This window comes from Theobroma cacao, chromosome 6 (assembly GCF_053813885.1).
Source record: "Theobroma cacao isolate CCN51 chromosome 6, ASM5381388v1, whole genome shotgun sequence".
In the NCBI taxonomy this organism is placed as follows: Eukaryota; Viridiplantae; Streptophyta; class Magnoliopsida; order Malvales; family Malvaceae; genus Theobroma; species Theobroma cacao.
Genome location: NC_142644.1, coordinates 21,994,057 through 22,018,394, shown reverse-complemented (window position 1 = coordinate 22,018,394; position 24,338 = coordinate 21,994,057). Strand labels below are relative to the sequence as shown.

The 24,338-nt window shown below is 30.6% G+C and overlaps 1 protein-coding gene and 2 pseudogenes across 2 annotated transcripts; 2 read left to right on the top strand and 1 right to left on the bottom strand.

Moving 5' to 3' along the window:
- The first annotated feature begins 1,148 nt into the window (after positions 1 to 1,148).
- LOC18595887 (coatomer subunit beta'-1-like) lies at positions 1,149 to 3,707 on the top strand. Its single transcript, XM_018123096.2, has 10 exons — positions 1,149 to 1,265; positions 1,390 to 1,410; positions 1,521 to 1,582; positions 1,784 to 1,838; positions 1,945 to 1,981; positions 2,070 to 2,395; positions 2,498 to 2,629; positions 2,727 to 2,875; positions 3,083 to 3,151; positions 3,339 to 3,707. The coding sequence occupies exons 1-10, from the start codon at positions 1,263 to 1,265 to the stop codon at positions 3,415 to 3,417; spliced, it is 933 nt and encodes a 310-aa protein (XP_017978585.2). The 5' UTR covers positions 1,149 to 1,262; the 3' UTR covers positions 3,418 to 3,707.
- A 1,171-nt stretch (positions 3,708 to 4,878) lies between these two features.
- Positions 4,879 to 8,086, bottom strand: LOC18595885 (cyclin-B2-3 pseudogene; annotated as a pseudogene). The gene is made up of 3 exons (XR_016027168.1): positions 7,638 to 8,086; positions 5,606 to 5,695; positions 4,879 to 5,499 (listed from the first exon to the last, which is right to left on the bottom strand). The product of XR_016027168.1 is annotated as a cyclin-B2-3 pseudogene (transcript).
- On the top strand, positions 5,759 to 6,620 carry LOC148762161 (uncharacterized; annotated as a pseudogene).
- Positions 8,087 to 24,338: the final 16,252 nt, after the last annotated feature.

Below are 24,338 nucleotides of genomic sequence, written 5' to 3'. Positions count from 1 at the left end.
AAAGGAAAAAAAAATGAAAAGAGACCTGTGTGCAACGTACGCACGTATTCATAAGAAGAAAAGCCAGATTAGGCGTACTAAAATTTAACAGGCTATTAAGAAATTATACATCTGGGCCTGGTAATGTATATGATGGGCTTTGTTCCTGTAGGCTAAATGTGGATGGTAAATCAACAGTAGCTGTACTGGTCAATCATACAATCCATCATGAAATCTAGCATAGGCCAACAATACACAAAGCGAAAGCCCAAAGAAGGAATTATAGAAGATTCTCCTTTTTTTTTTTTTTATTCTGTGGAAAATAAAAATTAAAGATTGCCTTGGAAGTTTGAAGTGTATAAGTTGCAGGTGGCCTAAAGAAAGTAAAATGTTATTGCTGTTTCTTTTTCTTTGGCCACTAAGAGAAATATTATTGATTATAAACAGTTTGCACACTAGAATAACAGGTTCACACTGCCTAGGGATACGTAGAGTGGAATATACTCTGTAACTCCAATGGTATAGACAAGAGTTATAACTAAGCTAGAGAGGTGCTTGCAATCCAACTCTATTCAAGGATGAATATTAATACAGATGGAGGTTATAAGTATTGATGAATTTAGATTTTATATGAAGAGTGATTAAAGTGTAATCATATAACATCATAAATAAAGCTTGACGATTATCATCTGTCATCATTTTCAAACCGTCTAATTTACGATTGTAAGAGTTAAATTTTTTATTTTTAGATTGATTTATTGCCCAATCAATGGTCAAATTGGCTTTTCTATAAAACAGCTGAGCTTGAAATTCAAATTACTCCTTATTAAATTTGTGTCGAGGTGCTGTCATTATGTGGAGACAAAATTGATATGCTGTAAAAGAGATGCAATGAACTCTTCCCATGGAAATTGAAAAGAAAATCACAATTACCCACATAGAGAAAGTCAAAGCCACGTGACCTTTCCTTCTATTTTCCTCTTTCATTTTGCGACTTGTCAAAGGCAATGAAGCACCTAAAAAATTTAATCTTGACCCTTGATTCTAACGCGTCCTAATAATCAACGGACAAGGGCACATGGAATGATGTAACATAGGGAAGTACTGAAGAGTCTTTGGCGACGCTAGATTTGTAAAACAAAAACACAATCAGTTTCCTTAATGGCAAAGCTTCCCACGCTTATATAAAGAATTGTTTGAATGTCCATTTTACACAATTCAATTCAGTTACAAGAAATTGCAGTTTAAACAGCCATTCTCTTTTGCCAAAACCAACTTTGAAAATGGTGAGATATTACTTTTCATTTTTTTTTTTGATTTCCAAACTTAGAAATTTGATGTTTTATTATTATTATACTTGATAATTTTGTGTTTTTCCCCGGATTTGCATGACTATTTGGAATGAGGCAGGCACTGTCACTTATAATTGAGGTATCCTGTAACCTGCTGCTGCTTCTTTCCTCTCTCTGTTTGAAATACATACTTATGTATTATCAATCTAGCTGTTTTACTGAGTTTGCTGAAAATAATCTTTGGTACAGAAAGAATTCGTTCAAACTTCAGAGAGAGTGAAATCTGTGGATCTACATCCCACCAAACCATGGTAATGTAAACGTTTCTTTGCCCATATGCTCATATATTTTCCCTCCCTCCTCCTTCCGAAATCCATTTCTTGCTTCTTACCCTCTACAGTTTAAACATATACCGATCACCAGAAGAGATAGCAATATTGCTAGGAACCGAGTGGGAGGATCATTGCAATTTCAGGGTACTAAAGCATTTTGCATGACAACTTTTCATGCAGGATTTTAGCCGCTTTGTATTCTGGAAATGTCTGTATTTGGGACTACCAGTTACAGGTAAGAAGACATTAGGAGAAATAAAAAATAAAAATGATGAAAAAAGGAACCACAACTTTATTAAGTTTTTTACTAGTACTAACTCAAATTTCAAATGCTACTACAGAAAATAGAGAAGTCCTTCAAGGTCACTGAATCACCAGGTACGGAGACGTGATTTCTGTTGTCTACAAGTATTCACATTTCTTAGCTAGGATAGTCTCTAACACGCATGTGAATATGTGGTTGCAGCAAGGTCTGCAAAGTTCATAGTGCGAGAAAACTGGATTGTTGTTGGGGCTGATGACGGATTTATTCGTGTATACAACTACGATACAATGGAAATGATCAAAGAAATCGAGGCACATACTGATTTCATTAGGAGCCTGGCTATTCATCCAACCCTCCCGTTTATTCTGTCATCCTCGGATGACAAGCTTATAAAGCTGTGGGACTGGGAGAAGGGTTGGATCTGCAGTAGGATCTTCGAGGGCCATGGACATTATGTGATGCAAGTTGCATTCAACCCCAAAGACCTCAATACTTTTGCTAGTGCGTCACTTGACTGCACCATAAAGGTACCTGCTGAGGACCTGCTGATTTATTGCAAACAGTTGTTACATTGTTTCAATTATTTTGAAAGTGTTGTTTATGGTCTGCCAATGTCCTCCAATTTTCAGATTTGGAATATGGATTCCGCTTCTCCCAATTTTACATTGGATGCACATGCGAAAGGGATCAACTGCATTGAATTCTTCGTGGCTGCTAATAAACCATATTTAATCAGCGGTTCAGATGATTATACTGCTAAGGTTTGCAACCAAGAACTCTTTTTATAAGTTTGATTTGATTTCTGCATCTGGTCTAAAATTTTTTGAACACACGCCCTGATTAATCATGTGTAAACAGGTATGGGACTATGAAACAAAAAGTTGCGTCCAAACGCTAGAAGGCCATACACATAATGTCACTGCGATATGTGGCCACCCAGAGCTTCCCAATATAATTACTTGTTCTGAGGACGGAACTGTAGGTGTATGGGACACGACAAGTTGCAGGTAACTTTCTCGTGGAACTAACAACTTCTAATTCTAATCCAGATTATTATGTCTTCCAAAATTGAGCCTTCTGCACTGAACTCAATTTTTCTACTCCTACTGCGATAATTGTTGCATAATGCAGTTTATATATCTTTTATTATATTCTGGTCTCTGCTTCTTCACAGCTTCTAATGTTGTTGATCAATCAAATGACCCAACTTACAGGCTTGAGAAAACGTTGGAATATGGTCTTGAAAGGGTCTGGACTGTTGCTTACATGAAAGGTTCTAGCAAGTAAGTTCCTGATATTTGTTTCTCTCTTAGAAGGTCCAATTTCTAGGCAGATACTTGGTTTGCCCTTTATAAGATATCACACTTTTGTGATCATGTAATGTTTCTGATTCCAACACTCGTTTAATTGAGCTTTATAGCCATTTATATATATATATTCTCCTTACTTGCACTGCTACTATTATAACAGAGTCGTGTTTGGATGCGATAAGGGGACGATTGTGGCCAAAATTAGTAGCTCTCTTGGCTCGGATTCTGCCATTGTTTGACGCGAGGAAGGAGTACTGACTTGCATTGTCTATCTTCAGCTTGAAGATACAGAATTAATACATCTACTGGCTTTTATGCCCCTCGAATTATTAGCATTTACAAGGAATAAAGGCTTCTTTGGGCTTGTAATTAATACGCTATTCTTAATCTCCTCGGTTTGTCATGTTTTAATTAGCTACTGCTTGTAGTGTGGTTATATAAATTCCAAAGAAGAAATGGCATATTTTTGTATTCATCTATAATGGAATAAGATTGATGGTCCAATGTGCAAATGCATTTTGATATACAATCTTCTCGTTACCTGCTTTTAAGATATTTGTTTTCTTCATTTTTTTTTTTTGTAGAATTAGTGGAATGATCTCAAAACAATTGTTAAAATCTTACACCATCAACAGAATAAAGGAAGAAAGAAATCAAGTATACTCACAAAAACACAAGAAATTTATTTGTTTTTATTTTTTGATGACTTAGATCCATAGGCACAACGATAAAAAAAAATTCACTAAGAAAACATCAGATATTACAAGAATAAATCTCTCTTAATTTATTGATATCTTTTAACCCCGTCATAATGAGTATAAGAGTTTTATCTTAGTCTAAATAGTATTCAATATCATAGTCTAACTAAAATTCAAAACTATCTCAAAAAGGTATCCCAATCTTGAAGTCCAAGTAGAATTTAAAACTATCGCAACAAATCTTTACTTTTGACTTGAATTCACCAAGCCACACCTTATGAACAAATCTCTATCACCAAAAAGCCTGAAGTATTACGAACACCAATCAAGTCCAAACAATGCTTAGTCAACATATCTAACGGAGTTTTAATTATAATGATTTTTTTTACTAGAATCTCACCTCTAGAAGGATTTCTCAAATGAATTACACTTGACTTGGATGTGTTAATTTTTTTCATGAAACATTTGATTTTTATTAAAATGTTTGACAATTTGAATATAACAAACTATAACTATTTGTACTTGCTCAAAACCAAGATCACTAAGCAAACCTCGAAACCTTAAATCCTTTTCCATTACCTCAATCATAGCTATATATTGAGCTTCAATTATAGGCAAAGCAACAATTGATTGGAGAATTGCTTTCTAATTGATTGCGAACCTTGAAAGTGTGAACACATACATGTTTGAGATCTTTTAGTATGTAGGTCATCAACAAAATTTGAATTAGAAAAGCTAACTCACTACCCAAAAACAGCTTATTTCCAACAAAAATTTTCATTGAAAATAAGCTGATTTTCATTGAAAATAAGCTGATTTTCATTGGAAATACCTTTTTTCGACAGATTTTCAACAAAAAATTTCGTTGAAAATTCCGTTAGAAATCTGTTAGAAAAAATATGATTTTTGTTAACTACCATTGGAATTCCGTTGAAAACCGTTGTGAAAAGAATTCCGTTGAAAAAAATTCCATATGAAATGAATTTCCCATAGAATTTTCCGTTAAAATTTTTTTCCCAACGAAAATTTCCGTTGGAAATAATTTCGTAAGAAATGAATTTCATATTCAACTAGGCAAAGCTCGATCATGAAGAATGACAAAAGCTCAAGCTGGTTTAAGATCACAATTAACGTCATCTCAGATTCATTTAACAATATTGCAGGATAATAAATACAAGATGGCAATGTTTTGTTGTAAAAAACCCTCTTGTTAGATTGAGCGTCTTTGAGAAATCTCCTCATAAACACATACGGTGTAGGAAAAGATAGATTGAATTGTAAGGTATTGATCATCAATTTCTCTTGCAAATCAAGAGGCAATACATGTCATTCCTATTTCTGATTGAGTGATGTTAAAAAAATAGGGGTGAAATCATGAAAACTGAATGTTGAATTACAAACCATATCAGGCACTTCTTTCCTGCTGTAGGCCTTGTCAGAAATCAGAATCAGATCCTCTACAACAGGAACAGAAACTTCTTCATATTTGCAAGCAAGAAGCATGGCTGTTACTCCAACCAGCTGAAGTTTCTTTCTCACTACTTGTTGAATTGCTAAAAATCTATCGATTAGATTTACTGTCAGATATAAGGTCTCCTCCATCAGTTCAAACTTGTAGTGAACCTATCATTCCATAATGCTCATTGACGATGGATTTTCAATTCCCAGGATTCTACCTAATTCACTTCCTAACCAAGATGCAAGTCAATTAATGCAACAGTTTGCATACCTCTATCAGCCAGTCAATAAGGATACCTCTCATCCTCTCCTTAATGTCACACTGCAGCGCCATATAATTTGGAGCAACACAACTAGTACCCTGCAAAAATTACACAAGCAGGTTCAGAAAATCAACCCTCCAAAAAAATTGACGAATAAATCTATGCAATTGAGCATCAAATTAACTAGAACTAAAAATATTGACTAGCAAAAAGAAGGCTTCATCTCTCCCTCTTTCTGTTCGAATAAAACAACGAAAATAGAAAGCATATCAGATTTCTTCCTTCAATCCTGCCTATCAGATACATAGCAATCGTGATGGAACAGGGGATATTGAATTTGATTTCTGGAGTGCACGTAAAACCTGGTATTATGACACCTTGAACAGCATAGATGGCTGTGAAATTGAGTTTCAAGTTCAAGCATGTGTGGAGGAAAGGTTTGGCGATTGCTCCTCGCCGTTGTGGAGAGCCAATAAGGTGACAGATGCTTCTCCTCTGCTTCCAAACAACTATTTTTACAGTAAATCTTTCCCCTGCAACACAAACACAAGCAATCGAAGAAGGTAGAAAAGAGCTCATGGAGATGATTCGTAACATGCCTGAGTTTAGCTACGAGCTTTCTTTGAAAGATATGGTTGATGAACAACACGCATCAGAGGAGGTCAAAGGGAAAGCTGTTTCTGAAGATGAAAGCTTTTGTTCTGAAACAGAAGCTCAGACAAAGAAACAAAAGAAGAAGAAAAGGAAGAAAAGAAAGGCAGGTCCGATAAGCAGAAGTGGAGGTATGGAGTCTGATAGTTTCTTAATAAAGATGTTTTTCCCAATTTCTCTAAGTTTCAAGAAGAATCAAAGGCTGAAAAAAGCTCCAAGGTTTCCCCTAGTCCATCGTCTGAGGGATCTGGGAAGCCTGACGAAAAGCAACGGTGGGTTAAAAGGATTTTCATCCGGAGGGATCATAAAAACAGAGATGATAACAGCAGCAGCAACAGCAGTACAAGCAGGTGTTTCTTTTTTTGTTTCTAGTTTTATCTTCTGAAAACAACGTTAGGGCACTCACTCACTGCCAATGGCAAGTATAGCTGATAACGGCATGAATTATTCCAAATAATCAAAGGCTAACATGCCCTAATAAACGAAATAAAATAAAATCTTAGGCTTCATATCTGATCAAGAATTCAGTAAATTCATCCAGGTTCATATTGACTACAAGACCAATAACTGGCTCGTTGTACTAACAGCATTTTGAACAATTGATAATCATCATGCACGCATGCTAACAAGACTTCTTTGCCGGCTTGCTGGCTATTCTTCCTTTCCAAGAAAAGCAAAGCCAAGAGACAGGAAGAATTCATTATCTGAAAGAGAATAAAGCTGTAGCAAATCTGCTATTACTAGCAGTGGAGATAACAGAACAGTCCTAACAAGAAGGAGAACGTCTCCTATATAGAATGTCATTAGCCTCAAGGGGACACCCCATCCTTTAGAACTCAGTATTTGAGACTCCAAGTTGAAGACCTCAGGTTCGAATTTTGAGATTGAAAGGAGAAATTTGCCAAATAGGAGAGGACTATCCCTGTTGTATGTCCCAAAATCATATCTTAGAAAAACAATAATAATGTTTTTGACTTATTTTTACTGCTTATGCTACTTCCAAATTTCCTATGTGGTAACGTTGAAATCTTTAATGAGTCAAATATGCATAACTTCTTGTAAATATATGGAGCTATAATGGCATGTTGCACCAGAAATAGCACGTTTAAGCAAACAACACCGGATCAAATAATTAAAATATAATATATATACAAGCTTGTGCATGAAATGAAGCAGAGTATCTACATTTTCGAAGAGCACAAGTTTTTACGGTAACATAACTGAGATTTACATTTCCTACACAATATACAGCAGGAAGCTAGCAATGCAGGAAAACAAGCCTATAAATTAAAAACTTCTTCCTTTCCCTTATATGTGAAAACTTTACCTTGGAATAGTAAATAAAAAAGGCTATGTTAGTGAGATTGTAACAATTGCTGTATGATATACCATTTTGTGACTGTCTTGTCTTCTAGCCATCTTTGTCATTTTCACTATCCTGCAAAATGACACCCTTCACTTTTGCCCTGCGACACGCTGGTTGACTCCTATATGATACACCCACCTTAAATATTCAAAATTCCCCTTCTCGTCCCCGCCATAGCTGATGCTTCGTTGATGCTGTTTCCAGTGCTGCCATCCGACCCTTCTTCCTCGTGTCCTGCCCGCCTCCTGCCTTCTTCAACGACCCAAATAGAAGCCTTTTTTCCTTAAATCATAAAATTAGATTTCTTTTGATTTGATTGAGAGCAGATCCAAGGGAGGGAAAGATAAGCAGAGAGGGGCCAGGAAGAGGGGGGAAGTAAAGGCAAGGCAAGGCAAGGGGCGGCAAGGGACAGGGGATGAGACTAGGGCTGGAAAGATTGAAAATTTGGGAAAAGATTTGAGGAAAGAGTTGGGCATGTAGGCCTAGTTATATAATATTTGACGTGAGTTTCTTATTAAAAAGTTAATTATTTATAAGAATTATTAGTAAAGTTAGTATGTCACGATTCGGAATTTCACTCAGACCCATGACAATCGCCGTGACGTCCCGATTGACACTCATTATTCAAAATACCAACCGAAACTCCACAAGGCTTACATATTAGTTTCTTTCCTTTCCTGTGAGCAATCATTGTTAAATATCGAGTTTTTAGAGAATATATACTATTTTAGATAAAAAACAATCAAAATAAAATTTTCGCCACACAGGGGTATTTTTATCATTTTTTTCTCAAAAATTTCGAAACTGGCTAAAACGTAATATACAAGTACAAAACACATAATTCATAATCAAAATGAGTTTAAAAGTCTGAAATCTTCATTTAAAACGAAATTACGGTTATTTGAATATAATAAGAAAATAAAAGAAATATTAAGAAAAATATTCTATTTTCTTATAAAACAATATTTATAGAGTTATACGTGAATAATTTTTATAGCGTAAAAGCTAAATAAATTTATACATACTGAAATACAGTAAGCCAAAATATTTAATTTAATTTACAATAACAAGAGGGCTCCCGAATAAACAAAAGTAAAGAGGACTGTGAACCTACGATTTGGAAAATGCAGATCCAATGGTAGTCCTCGATGAGATCAGCTATCTACAGTCTATACTGAACCTGAAATGGGTGGAAAGGAGTTGGGTGAGATTTTGCAATCCCAATGAGTAAACAGATATTATCATAAATATCTAAAGGCGAGTAAAATGGAGGCAAGTTTAAACAATAAATTTCAACCCATTTCATAATATTTTCAATTTATTTCTTAAACCATAAAATATTTGTAATTTACCAAAACAATTGTTAAGGCTTATGTCTTTTATTAAAACAAGGCTCAAGCCAAAACTAATCCTCGGGGATACCTTGGCCGAGGCATCTAACCGAGTCCGCCAAGGGTGTTAAAATATTCACACGTGAAACACATTTTTATTTTTAAAACCAACCGTTCCTTGGCGTTGGTCGAGTTACACATTCACGTGGGGGTTCGACGTGAAGTGAGCTCTAATACTACCCCGGGAGTTACCCTCCTCGCCTCTACAACCGGAGTAACTATATAACTGGGTTTACCGTGCCCCTCTAATAGGCAGTCCACGGAAACCCGTCACTGCAGTGACTAACCCACCAATTTTAATAAAATTTCGACAGTATAACGTGGCTTTTATTTATTTATCCAGCCTGCATAGTAAAACAACTTACATAAATTTTCCAATGCATTCACAAAATATAGCCACATATACTCATTTCTCATAAGTCATTCCTAGGAAAATATATATTTTTCAAGTCAATTTGTAGCCTCCAATTACTCAATTTCATAATCAATACAATATATTTTTATTTGTCACATTTATTCCTAAAACATCAAAAATCCCGTTTTCATTTCATAAAATACATAAAGGACATTTAAAAATAAACTCTAGATAATTTACAATAATAATAAGTTTACTCATCGTTTGTACAAACTAAAAGCTTTCTAAGCGCCTCGATCACTACTCGTCGGGTACGACATCTTTGCCTTTTTCGGAAGGCTCTCCTCCTAGACACATTACAAAAATTTACACAATTCATCACATTGATGCTAAATCACTATATAATTAACTTAAATCCTATACTAATGCATGGTATGAAATGCAATAGCCTAAAACGGCTTAAACGCGGTATTAACCTATTTTTGGCACTTTGCCCGATAAATTGCTAACGCGCTCCATTTTAGCTCTAAATCATCCCATTCTCTCTCCAACATTTCTAACCATTAAATATCAGCCAATAACCTTCTAAAAACAACAAAATCAGCTCACTCCCTTCCTTGGAAAATTCGGCCAAAAATGGGACATTAACTCGGTTAATTTTCTACTTTGTTTTTCTATCACGTTTAATCGTTTTTCATCATTTTCTCTTCATTTCCCTTAGAATAAAATCAATTCATCATCATTGTACAGCATTGAGCATTCAGCCAAGAGTGGGTATTGTAAAAATTTAATGATTTCTTGCCTAATTTAATTTCTAAACACATTTAACTAACTAAAACTATCAATTTAACTAAAAATCAAAACCTAAAAATTTCAATTTCTCTCCCCTAGAATTTCGTCCAGCCCTTGATATCACTTTTTGATCTCTCTCCTCAAGCATGCTAAATGGAAATAAAGGCATAGGAAAGGTAGAAATCAAGCTAAAATCGAAAAATCTTACCGTTAGACGCGTAAACGGTCGAAAACCGCGAATTTCCTTTTGAATTTTCTTGTTTCTCTTTGGTTTTTCTTTTTTTCTTCCTTTCCTCTCTATTTCCTCTCGTGTTCTTCCTTATGGCCGGCCAGCACTCAAAATTTGGGTTTAAATGGGCTGACTTTTCATTAAAATAATATTATTTCATTAAAAAAAATGCCACATGTCACTTTCCCATTGGCCCATTTTTAAAATTTCATCCCTTTGTTTCCAAATTTTCACCATACACTTGTCTCATATATTCATAGCTTAGATAAAATTCTCAGACTCATCCAAAGTCTCGGTGGAGTAATTTTTGAAATTTACACTTTTGCCTCCGTAAAAGTGAAAAATTACATTTTTGCCCAAAAAACTGAAAAATTGCCCATAGACATATTTTTCATCCCTTATACTCATACCATTCTCCAATTTGTCAAATTTGATCTAAATTCTCTCAAAATCTCAAATTTTGTCCGTGGGTGGCAAAATTACGATTTTGCCCCTACACTCCAAAAATCACCAAAATTAAACTTTTTCACTTCCTATCATTAAATTATACTCCAAATAGTTAATCTTGGTCAAAAATTTCACTCCATGATCAAATTATTATCTTAGGTGGTAAAATAACGATTTTACCCTTGAATATCAAAATTTCTAATTTTATCCCAAATGAACCCTCGAACTCCGAACAATCATTTTTAGTCATTCCTGGACTATAAAATATTAAATTTCATCCTAAAATTCCTATTTGAACTAGTTCGAGGTTAAATCAAATCAAGTGTACCATTAGGTACAATACCGAGTTTCGTCTATTCTTAGGTGCTTTTCCTAGCATAATAACATACTACTCAGTGCATGTATGTCATGACATGTATTTATAGGGTCGGGTTTTACAGAGTAGATTTTTTAAATTTTTATTTTTATTTTTTATTTTTTTAATTGAGGAAAGGGGATTCGAATCTTACTCATTTTCAATGTTTGAGTTGGAATTTTATCACAATCAGTTCATATATATATATATATATTATTTAATGAACTATTAGTATTAATATACTTATTATATATTAATTAATATTATCAGATATATAATACTATTTTGTTGTTTATATAATATATATTATTTATTAGTTATTAAATAAGTATATTATTTGTTAAATGTAAATTACTTCAATATCAATATATATAAGTTATATATTTATATTACATAGTATATTATTTAATTTAAATTTACTATCAATTCTTCTTAATTTATATTAACTAATATTAGTGTACATCAAGTTTATTATTTTTGTATACCTTATATGGTTATATATTATATAGTACTTATCAATTCAATTATTAAAATTATAATATGAAACTAATCATAAAGAATGACGCACTTACTCCAATTTAAAATTATCTTATATGAATATAATCAATGTAAAGCATAATGTTATATTACTTTATTGTATACATATTAATAACACAAATTATATGTTATAATATTATATATATTACAAAGTTTGTATAACTAATAACTAATTGCAAACAATATGTTTTAAAAATTAAAGTAATAATTACAAATAAAGTTATTAAATGTAATCATATAAATAAAATTTATTACAAGCCAACATATAAAATATAGATGTAATAATTATAAAATATTAATATATGTGTAGGATATTTAATATCTCATATATATATAAACTTATAAAATTATATAATTTAAAATAGATAACAGTTAATTTCATATTAACACAGGTTTATATGCAGTTAGATATATATATATAATTTGTATACATATAATAAACTAATATATTTTAAATATATTATACTAATTATAAGTTTACTATATATATCAGTCTTTTTATAATTTATACTAACTAATATTAGTATGTTTCTAAACTATTATTAGTTTTTGTTTAATATATTTTTTTATTTTATCATCTATTTTTATAAAATTAAAAATTTATTATGTTATTTTTATAAACATTTTAATTTTATAACATTAATGAATTTGGAGCAATTTAATTTATAATTTATGATTCAATAAATTTTTCAAAATATTTAAAAAATAATAAGCAAAAGAAAAGATATTTAAAATTTTAATATTATAAAACTCATTCTTCATTTGGACACAGGTTCAAGTCTTGGTAGTAACACAAATTTAAATATTTTAAATTTTATTAATAAATTAATTTTTTTTATTTTACTCAATATAAAACATAATGTTATATTACTTAATTTATTATATATATTAATGACACAAATTATATGTTATAATTTGATATATATTACAAAATTTGTATAATTACTTATCAATATAATTTTATAAAAAGTATGATTATAACTAATAAAATTAATAACTATAATTATATAAATAAAATTTACTATAAGTTTAAATATAAAACATATTAATATATATATGTAGGATATTTTAATATCTCATATACATACATTTATATATTAACTTATAAAGTTACATCAATTAAAGAATATAACTTGTACTTTCATATTAATACAATAGGTTTTTTTTTTGAATAATGCAGGTTTATATATATATATATATATTCTATAGCTATGATTCTAATTTGTATACATAGATATAATAAATTAATATATTTTAAATATATTATATTAATAAGTTTATTATAAATCTATCTTCTTAATTTATATATATTAACTAACTACAACTTAAACGTACATAAAATATTATTATTTTTTGTTTAATTTATTATTATATCTTATCATGTATTTTTATAAAATTAACAAATTTATTTTGTTCTTTTCATAAATTTTTTAATGTTATAAAATTAATGAATTTGAAATTATTAATTTATAATGTATGATTCAATAAAGTTTTAAAAAATGTACAAAATTAATCGCAGGAAAACATAGTTAAACTTTTAAATATTTTAAACTTCAATATGTATGTATTTGCTTTTATTAATATCTATTTTTTTATAAAAGATATAAAATTTATAAAAAGTATAAAAAGTTTTAAGAAAATAATTAAAATAATACTATTACCAACAGAAAATTCTGCTGGAAACTTTATTGGGTTTCAAAATTTTTTCAGTCCTTAAACTTTCGGATAGATTTCCAACAAAAAATTTTTCGTTGAAAATTCCGTCGGAAAATGTGGTGGTTGTAATTTTTTTGGTCACAAAAAAATTTTGCAACGGATTTCCAACGGAATTTTTCCGTTGGAAATCCGTTAGAAATCCATCGAAAAAATTAATTGAAATTTTTTTCGTCGAAAAAAAACTGTTTTCTTGTAGTGACTAAATTACAATCGATATTTACACCTTCTTCATACACTAAGCCAACATTTATATGCCCTTTAAATATCAAAGGATCCACTTCATAACTTGTCAATGTCCTTTTCCTAATCTGCCTGTGAATGCACTAACCACATTGACATCATGTGAGATATCTAGCCTACTGCACACTATAGCATACATTTACTACCCACTACATTGGTATAAAGAATATAAGTCATGTACTCCTCTCATCCTCTGTTTGTGGTGATAAATCAGCTGAAAGTTATAGGTGTAGCCTCAATGGAATAGTCACACATTTGGCATCTTGCATCCTAAAACGTTGTATTACTTTTTGAATGTACTTCATTTGTGGTAAAGTACATAACCTAAATGCATGCCTGTACCTAATATTTTCTTCGCAGCATCTAAGTCTTTTATCTTAAATTTACCACTAAGTTACTTATTTAATACATCAATGTCTAACATGTTTTTAGCATGTCATCTACTGTGAAACCCTTGATTTTCAACTTATGCATGACTAGCATAAAGCCTAAAGTGAGTCAAGGGCAAATGGTAATCTCTTGGTGAGCTTAGTAAATATTTTCAACCAAATATTTTAAACTTTATTCTTCAAAAACCTATTTTTATAAATTATTAAGTCTTTTGAAAGTTCACCTAATAAATTTTGTTTTTGATAATTTAATGGAGACTAAGTTGAGGACTTGTAGCTAACGACAGTTATTGTTGACTTTCTTTAAGTAAGTGTATGTATCACAACAAGTAATATAGAGGTAAATAAAGTGTCGAATCTTATAAGGAATTGCACCAACTTAAACTAATTACTAAAATTGTGGCAAACTAATTTTATCTAAGTAATTAAAATTAAAAGATTAAGTAAAAGCAAAATTAAACTAAAAAAATTAAAACTAATGATTAAAAGGCAAAAATTACTAACAAACACTTTATTAAAAGCCTAGGATTATGATATCCCTCATCACTTCATCTGAATCTTTTTTCTCTTTCTAGACTTATTTCAATAGATTGAGTTGCTAACCTACAGTTCCAAGCTATTTACAAGTCTCTATCGAGGTGTTCATAAAAATATCTATCTCAATTAATTTACTATTTATCTATATAAATTAAACTGAAAGCAGATTTATTAAGTTTATTCTCTAAACTTGGCTATATGCGACACATAGGTATATATCTATCCTATATGTAAATCAAATCACCCAATCAATTAAGTGAATTTGAACACATGCTATTCCATTCATGGCCTAATCTAAACTCCTTTCATCAAGTTATATTTAGATATCAAAATCAATTTAATTGGTGATCAAGCAACTAGAAGCATTAAACATAGAATTAAAATAAACAACTCATATTCCATAGAAAATAAGTAAAAGAAAGATTAAAAAACCAAATTACATGCTGAATTCAATCAAAATCTTAGAAAAACTAAATTAGTTCATAATATTAATTGAAAATATCATCCAAAGAAAATTAACCACTAATCTAAATCAAAGAAAGTAAGAGAAAGATAAAAGTAAAGATGAGCTAAGAATTGAAGCTTTTGAATCTCGAATCTCTTTCGAGTTCTCTTGCTTTCTTGCTTTGTTTTTGGCTTTTTTTCTCTAGAATAATTGCTTGCTATCTCCTCTTGAAAACCTTCGAAAAAAAAGCCTTTTAAATTCTCAAAAAGCCTTCAACTTAAAATCCCATAACTGTAGTATTTTAGGAAGTTTGTTTGGCAATGTCGCCCTCATTTTTTGGACCTGCAACGCCCAACTCTCGAGTTTTTATATGAGTGCATTCTTCTCTTAGCACTACAGCCTTAGATTTTTAGCATTGTGGCACCAGCTTCTCGGGAATTTTTCTCTATGATCCTATTCAAACTGAACAAAATGGTTAACACAAAAGTTGTATCATTTTCTCTTAGCTTTCCAATGCCTAAGAAGTCACATCATTTGGACCTCCAGAGCAAGAGTTATGCTCGAATTGCCAACACAGTGTCATGGCACCAACTTGCTGTCTTGATGCCTTTACTTCAGTTTCTCTGTTTTGAAGCTATTCGATCGTGCACCTTGTAAGAACAAATAAACTAAGTTAGTAACTTAATCAACATAAAATCTAACTAAATCAACTATTTGAAGCAATTAAACTAACTTAAAAGAAACCACTAAAACGTGATAACTTCACATCAAAACTTCAAGGACTTGGCCAATTCCTAAGCTTAAAATGTGACAATATAACTTTATTTCATAGAATTATCAACAATAACGTTGCCTATTGTGCACAATGTCTATTTTGTTCTTTAATGGTGTTGTGACACCCTTAATATTGTCCAAGATAGTGGAGATTGTGCCATTATTAACATTCATCCAAGACAGTGAAGACTATACCATTATCAATGCTTCGTCCAAGATAGTGGAGAATGTACCATTATCAACATTTTGTCAAAGATAGTAGGGATTGTACCATTATCCATGCTTTCTCCAAGATAGTAGGGATTGTACCATTATCAACGCTTCATCCAGGATAGTGGAGATTGTACCATTATCAATGTTTTATTTTGTACTTCATAAGATAGAGCTCCTCCAGTTTGTAAGTTTTACTAAGTATGATTTTGAGACTTTGAATGGTATCCTCATGATTGAGATTTTGAACTTCAAAATGATTTTATCTGTTTTGTATAATGATTTGGAAGAATCTATGTTTGAACATGTTTATTGACTTGTTTTGCATATAAAATTTGAGTATTTGGAAGGAGAAATTGTTAATCCTCTTGTTTGGAGTCTAAAACCTAAGTTTTGGCAAGTTTAGAAGCTTTCTGTAGTAAAAGGTTTGATCTTTGTTGTAATTGGGATCGATCCCTAGAAGATAGAATACCTTCAGAGGCATTATACCAAAGAGGGATTGATCCTTCCACTTAAGGGATTGATCCTTGAGGCTAATTTTTAGGAAAAAATTTCTCGTTTAAATGATTTTCAAAGGCTTTGCTTTGCCACTTCAAACCAAACTTCTAAGGGGTTTTATATGCATTTAAAACCACTCACATGATGCTTGAAAACATCTATTGCATGTTTTGAATGAAGATTTGGATTTGACTAAAGATTGCATATTTGGTGAAAATGTGCTTTTGGGCTAACACTCGTGCATTAGCTTGTTCCCCCTCTCTGTATCTACTTATTAAGTTATAAACTCAGACGTTCAAATTCTTATTATGTTTTCAAATCAATAAGCCACTTGGGTTGTCATCTTTGGGGAGATCTCCATTATACCTTGGTAGGTGTTCGTTGAAGCATCGGATAGGTTCTGCTAACCTTCTGTGTCACTCAGTTGTCTATTTTGGTGTTCTTCTATTTTGGTGTCAGTTGCATTTTGATATTGTATCTGTAAGGAGTTAATATACTTTTTAACTTAGCCATGGTTTGGCATACAACTATATATATTTGTTATCTGACTATGCATAGGTTCTGAATGATTTGAGCACACAGTTATGCATCTAAATATTGTTATGAGATATGGTTATATTTGATAAGGTTTATATACATATATGTATGAATGTGTTGAGACTAGTTTTCACACTATTATGTGATAACTCTATAATATAGAGTTATTTTGGATTAATTTTGATAATAATTTAGCTTAATTCTTGTAGTAATGCATAAAAATTAGTAGGTTTTATTTAATTATTTTAAATTAGTTATTTTAGGTGAGTCAATCTAATTTTTGTTAATTTTATGCTTAATTTGGTGTTAATGTGGTTAAGATAGGTTGTTATTGATTTATTTATGCTTTTGTAGGTGTTTGATGAAGGAAGAATTTTAATGGAAGAAAGAGAGCAATTGCAAGGTGCAGACTTTAAATGCACATGTTTCGATATTTTGGCTATAACTTTCTTTACAAAGCTCCAAATGAACCAATTCTCTGACCATTGGAAAGATAAGAGAAAAATATACAACTTTCATGTTTACTACTTTGCCCAGTTCAGTCTGGAAGATTATCAAAAATCTTCTCGAAATTAATACATTATAGTAGTCTTAGAGCAATTACGATTTCTGTTAATTAATTAGGTAAGGCTGCGACTTACATAGTCTGATGAGGAAATCCTAGCTAAAATTGAATTCTTTCTTCACCCAACTTGGCTTAACTTTGAAGCCTATAAAAACAATCTTTCGGAGGAACGAAGAAAAAAACACTGGATTGACATCTGAGAGTCAAGCTATAGAGTCATTGAAGGAATTTGAAGGATTCAAGGATATTTGGATATCAAGAATACAATCCTTGGTTTTTTCTATCTTTTTGTTATTCTTTTATACTCTTGGTTTTAATGTTTAAATTTTATTCAATGATGATGTATGACTTGATGAGGAACTAAGTTTTTAGTCTAAGATTATGATTGAACTCAATATGTAGTCTGAATTATTTATCTCTCTTTTACTTATGTCTGATAAATTTAAGTTGTTTATTTTATTCTGTTTTTAATGTTTCTAGTTGACTAGCCACCAATTAAATTGAATTAGAAACCTAAGTTAAACCTTAACGAAGGAAATTTAGGTAATAGAATAGCGTATGATCGAATACATTTAGTCAATTAGGTGGTTTGATATACATTTAGGGTAAACATACATTTATAAGCTATATGTAGCCAAGATTAGAGCACAAACTTAATAAATATTGCTTCAATATAATTTGCATAGACATATAGTAAATTAATTGGGAAATGTGTTTTTATAAGAAACTCGACAGAGACTTGTAAATAATTTAGGACTCTAGGTTAGCAACTTAATCTATTCAACTGAGTTAAGAGAGAGAGAGAGAGAGACAATATTCAGATGAAGTATTGAGAGATATTATAATCTTAAATCTGATAATCACTAGAAGTTAATAAAGTAAATTTGCTAATAGATTTTAGATTAGTTTTAGTTTTAGTTATTAGTTTATTAGTTTAAAATCTTTCTTTTTAATTTTAATTGTTTAGATAAAATTAAGGTGTGTTAATTTTAATAGTTAACAGTGAAGATTAATTCAATTCTTTGTGGGATCAACATTCTACTCATCTCTATATTATCTTTGCGATACATGCAGTTGCGTGAGTAGAAAATTAAACAACATTATGTTATGCTAAGTGTTTTTGTTTTCTATATCTAAGACTTATTTGGATCTAGTGGGCTTTGTCTACTTGGTCTTATACCGATCATGGCCTAGGATTAGGTCGTGACATCTACATACAAATAAACAAATCATCTGGAAGTTTTTTATGGTAGACATAACCAGTATATATACTCCTAGTATACCAATATGCCACCATGAACATATCAAACCTTTCATACCATTGCGTAGGAGACTATTTCAAACCATATAGTAACCTTTTTAGTAAACACACACAATTTTGCATACCTAGAGTAATGAATCCCTCAAGTTGCTACATGTAGATGTGCTCTTTAAGCTCACGATATAAGAACACTATCTTCACATCAAGTTGTTCTAACTTAAGGTTAAAGTAAGTCACTATAGCAAGCAACACTCAGATTGAAGAATACTTCACAACGAGAGAGAATACCTTATTTTAGTTAATTCCCTTTGTTTGTGTATAGTTTTTTGCCACAAGTTGTACCTTGAACCTAACACTTTCAACTCCCAAGATCTTTTCCTTTTTCTTGAAAACCCATTTCCATCCCAAAATCTATTTACTTTTGAGTAATTTTACAAGCTCCCATATTTGATTTATGTGTAGATACTCAATCTCTTCTTTCATAACAACAAGCTAATAATAAGGCTTATAAAATGTAATCATCTCACGATAAGAGTAGGATTCATTAGACTCTACTTCTTTAACCACAGATAAAATAAAGGAATCAAAATCACCATCAACACAAGTAACAAAATCATTATACTTCAGAGGTGTTCTTATAATGCTTCTAGGTTTATTTGTAGCAATGTTTTGTTATTGTATTTGTGGTAACAGTTCTTATACCTCTTGTCATCTATTTAGATTTAACTAGTATCTTGCACTATCCTCAGAGCTTTAATTTCAAGATTACCTTACTTGGTAACTTCTTGATTTAATGTGATTGCAATTTTAGACTTTATTTTATGAAATTGCGCAAACTCGCCACAAATGACATCCTAACTTACAATGAACTTAAGGGACTTCACATTAGTACACCATAATTGATAACTCTTTACTTTAAATGCATACTTTAAAAATGTGCATTTTTTTGCCCTCGGCTCAAGTTTACCATCACTCACATGAGCACAAACACAGTAATCAAATACTCTTAATATAGGGTAGCTAATGGGTTTACCTAGCCAATCTTCCTCAAGAGTTTTCAATTCAATTTCAGTTGATAGAGGATATCGATTTACCAAGTAACAAGCCATGTTGATAGCTTTTATCCAAAATACTTTAGGTAGACTAGAATTAGAGAACATGCCTCTTGCTTTCCTTAGAAATGTTATATTCTATGAAACCTTCGATTTTTATAAACACTTAGACTAGCGTAGGAATGGTGATGTGGACCAAAGGTAATTTCATCCTTTTTTTTGTGAGCTTAATGAAATTTTTGTATCCAAAATTTTTAAAATTTATGTTTTTGGATACTCATTTTATATCTTAATAAATGTATTTGGAGAGTAAAAAAGAGAAAATACATTATGAGGACTTTTCTTTAAATGTCAAAATCATAATTTTTCATTTAGGACTTTTTTGACTTTTCCTTTGTAGTCAAAGCTTCTTAAGGAAGATTTGCCTTTTTCCTCCTTTTCTCCTCTCCATTGGTCGACTGACCCAATTTTTTTTCTTTAAAAACGTTCACTTCTCTCCTTTGAAAAGTTTCTTTCTTCTTCGTCTTCACTCTCTTCTTCCTTTCCTCCTCTATTTCTTTTTTTTTTTAATTTACAAGGGAAAACCAACAACTTCCTTCATTTCCCCTTGTCGGCCGAACCTTAGAAGAGAGAAAACTTCTCTCTCTCTTTCGATTTTTCTTAATTTTTACCTTCTTTAAAGAACTAATAGTATGTTTGGTTGGGGAGAATGAAATAATCATTCTTCTCATATTCTTAATCCTTCTTTAACACTTTATTTGGTTGGAAGGAATGACCATTCAAGAAGGTGAGGGAATAGCAAATACCATGGCCCTTCTTAGTATTAGCTATTCCAAAAAGCAAGGAATAAAATAAAAAAATTAGTGGATAAAGATACCCTTCATTAATTTTAAGAATTACCATATTATATCAAATGTAATTTATTCATTTTAAAAAATTTCTTTCTCTCTCTACCCAATTGCCTCTCTCATTCTCTCACTAAGTTAAAATGAATTTAAAATTAAAAGAAAGAAGAAAAATTAAAATGAATTTAAAACAAAAAGGTTTAAGTTTTAATTATAAATTACAAAAAGCAAAAGAATAGCTTGCTCTATGCTCACCACATATTTAAAGTACTTGGCATAGGATTCCTATTGTGTAATAATGGCACAATGGTCCTTGTAGAAATAAAAAAACTTTAAGTGTGGACATGCGACATTCCTATTATACATTAAAGTATAATGGTGTTAATATATGAATTTGAAATTTTAGTATATGGTATTTCAACAACTAGAGATTGCATTTATGGAACTACAGCTTATGGATTTGGCCTTCGTGTAGAAAATATAAGAGAAGTCAATTATGGACAAGCTAATCCAAATTTTTTAATGTTGATACCAAATAAGGAACATCCAACTGAAGGCATTGTTTGGAAGATAGGGAAAAGACCTATGCTACAATTAGATGTAAATGCTTGAAATTTTGAAAGCTTGCCAAAGGAATTAAGACCCCAAGGAAGAATTCTGTAGATTTCAACAAACTGGTTGATAACTTTACGATATAAAGTTATTTGAATTTAATTTTGATAATAATTTGGCTTAGTTCTTGTGGTAATGCATAGAAATCAATAGATTTTAGTTAAATTATTTAAGTTGGTTAATTTAGGAGAGTCAATCTAATGTTAGCTAATTTTATGCTTAATTTGGTGCTAATGTGATTAAGAGATGTTGTTATTGATTAGTTGTGCTTTTGTAGCTGTTTAATGAAGCAAGAATTTTAATGAAAGAAGGAAAGCAATTTCAAGGTATAGACTTCCATTACACATGTTCTAGTATTTCGATTATAACGCTCTCTACGGAACTTCAAATAAGATAATTCTTGAACCATTGAAAAGTTAAGAGAAAAAACTACAACTTTTATGTTTGTCACTTTGCTCAGTTCATCTTGAAAGATGGTCAAAAATCATGTCAAAGTTGAAGCACTACAATAGTCCTAGAGAAATTTGATTTCTGCTAATCAGTTGGTCGAGGCTGCGGCTCATGTAGTTTGATGTGGAAGTCCTAGTTGGAATTGACTCCTTTCTTCACCCAACTTGGCCTAACTTCAAAGTCCTATAAAAACAACCTTTTAGAGGATTTTTAAAAGAGAACAAAATACCAGATTGACAACTGAGAATCAAGCCTCAAAGTCATTGAAGCTAAGAAGAATATGAAGGATTTAAGAAGATTTGGAAGATCAATATTATAATTCTTGGGTTCTATCATCCTTTCGTTATTCTCTTAGTTTCTTAGTTTGATCTGAATGTTTAAACTTAATTTGATGAATATGTGTGACTTGATGGAGAACTAAATTATTAATCTAAGATTATGATTGAACTCAATATGTAATCTGATTTATTTATCTCTGTTTTATTTATGTTTGATGGATTTAAGTTGTTTATTTTATTCAGTTCTTAATGCTTCTAATTGTCTGATCACCAATTAGATAGAATTGGAAACTTAGGTTAAACCTTGACGAAAGATATTTAGGTATACCTTGAATAGAATAGTGTATGATCGAATACACTTAATTGATTAGGTGGTTTGATTTGCATATAGGATAGACATACACCTATAAGCCATACGTAACTAGAATTAGAGCACGAACTTAATGAATCGATCTTTAATTTAATTTGCATAAACATATAGTAAATTAATTAGGAGAGATATTTTTATGAGACGATAGAGACTTGTAAATAATTTAAGACTCTAAGTTAGCAACTTAATCCATTAAGCTAAGTTAAGAGATAGAGATAATAATCAGATAAAGTATCGAGAGACATCATAATCATAAGTCTAACAGTCAATCAAATCTAAAAAAGTAATTTTGCTAAGTAAATTTAGATTAATTTTAGTTTTTAAGTTTGATTTTATTTTTCTTTTTAATTTTAATGTTTGGATAAAATTAGGGTGTATAATTTTAGTAATTAATTGTAAGAATTAATTTAATTCCATACGGGATCGACATCTACTCATCATTATATTATCTTTAGGATACATGCGTGGGTAGTAAATTGAACAACACTAGTGTACTAACGTGATGCTCTTGAGCATTATTAATTTAAGTATTTAGTTGTTCATTGTTGCATTATCGGAAAAAATAATTATAAATTATAAAAAGTTAATATTTTAAACTTAAAAATTAAATTAAAATTTTATTATAAAATTTTATATTTTAATATTTTAAAAATAAATAGTTTAATTATTAATTATTAATATTTTACAAATTAAAATAAATAGTCATATTAATATTTTAAATAATAATTTAATGATATTTTTAATAAATTATTAAAATAATAAATATTTTAATTTAAATATTAACTACTATAATAAATGGTATTTTTGTCTTTATCACTTATTCCTTAGTTATTCTTAAAACTATTCCTGCCAACTAAATATTAAAATAATTCATAATAACAATTCTTGCCCTATTTCATTTCCATTAACGAAACTATATAATAGTTATTTAGCTCTTATTCTATTTTTATGGAATGACTATTCTATTTTCATGTTATTCCTTCCTGCGAACCAAACACACTTTAAGAGTTGTAAACTTTAATCCTCAAATTTTTTAAGTTAACGAAGGTAAGATTTTAGTTTTTAAACCTTCAAAGTTATGATTTTCATATTTTCTCTCTAATCTATAGATTCCTCTCTCTTAAATTGTTAAGGTTTTGCTCAATTTCCTATCTTCAAGCTCATCAAGGTAAGGAAGTCGTAAATTTGAATTGTTAAGTGAATGGGTCTATGATTTAGAATATATTTTTCGGTTAAATTTAAGCTTATGATGCAAAATTACTTAGGTTTTTTTTATGGGTTCAATAATTCTGAAAATTTAAGGTTTAATTAATGTTGTTTGTTGGTCATTTTAGGTACCATTAAGGCTTCAAAACCCAATTTGGATTGAGGTCTTGGTGGTTTGATATTTGGTGTCGAAAGGGTCATACTTGTGTGTAAGTTTATATATGTTTTTAAAACTTATTTTAATATATTACAAATGTTTAAATTCCATTCATCATATAAAAAGTTTGTCAAGTAAGTGATTTATGAGATTTTATGAAATTTACATGCCATGCTTTAAATATTGCTTTACTATACTATTATGGTATATATATGTACTACGTAGTGTTCTAAAATGCATGGGAGACAAGCATTTTACTTGTTTTGATGCCTTGTTTGGAATTAAATCAAAAGAGTATGCTTGACTAAGAAATATTGACTTGAGAATGTCATATGCAAAAATATGAGTCATGTATGAAAAGACTTTTGTTTGAAAGTACTAATATAAGCATGTTCATTTTATGCAAAAGTGCGAATGCGTTCACACCAATGTATAATGATTTATGTTTTTAATGGAGCTACTTAAGTTAAAGACCT

Coding starts and splice junctions, on each gene's coding strand:
- LOC18595887 (XM_018123096.2), top strand. Junction 1,839..1,944: donor TTTGGGACTACCAGTTACAG/GTAAGAAGACAT, acceptor ATGCTACTACAG/AAAATAGAGAAGTCCTTCAA. Junction 1,982..2,069: donor CAAGGTCACTGAATCACCAG/GTACGGAGACGT, acceptor ATGTGGTTGCAG/CAAGGTCTGCAAAGTTCATA.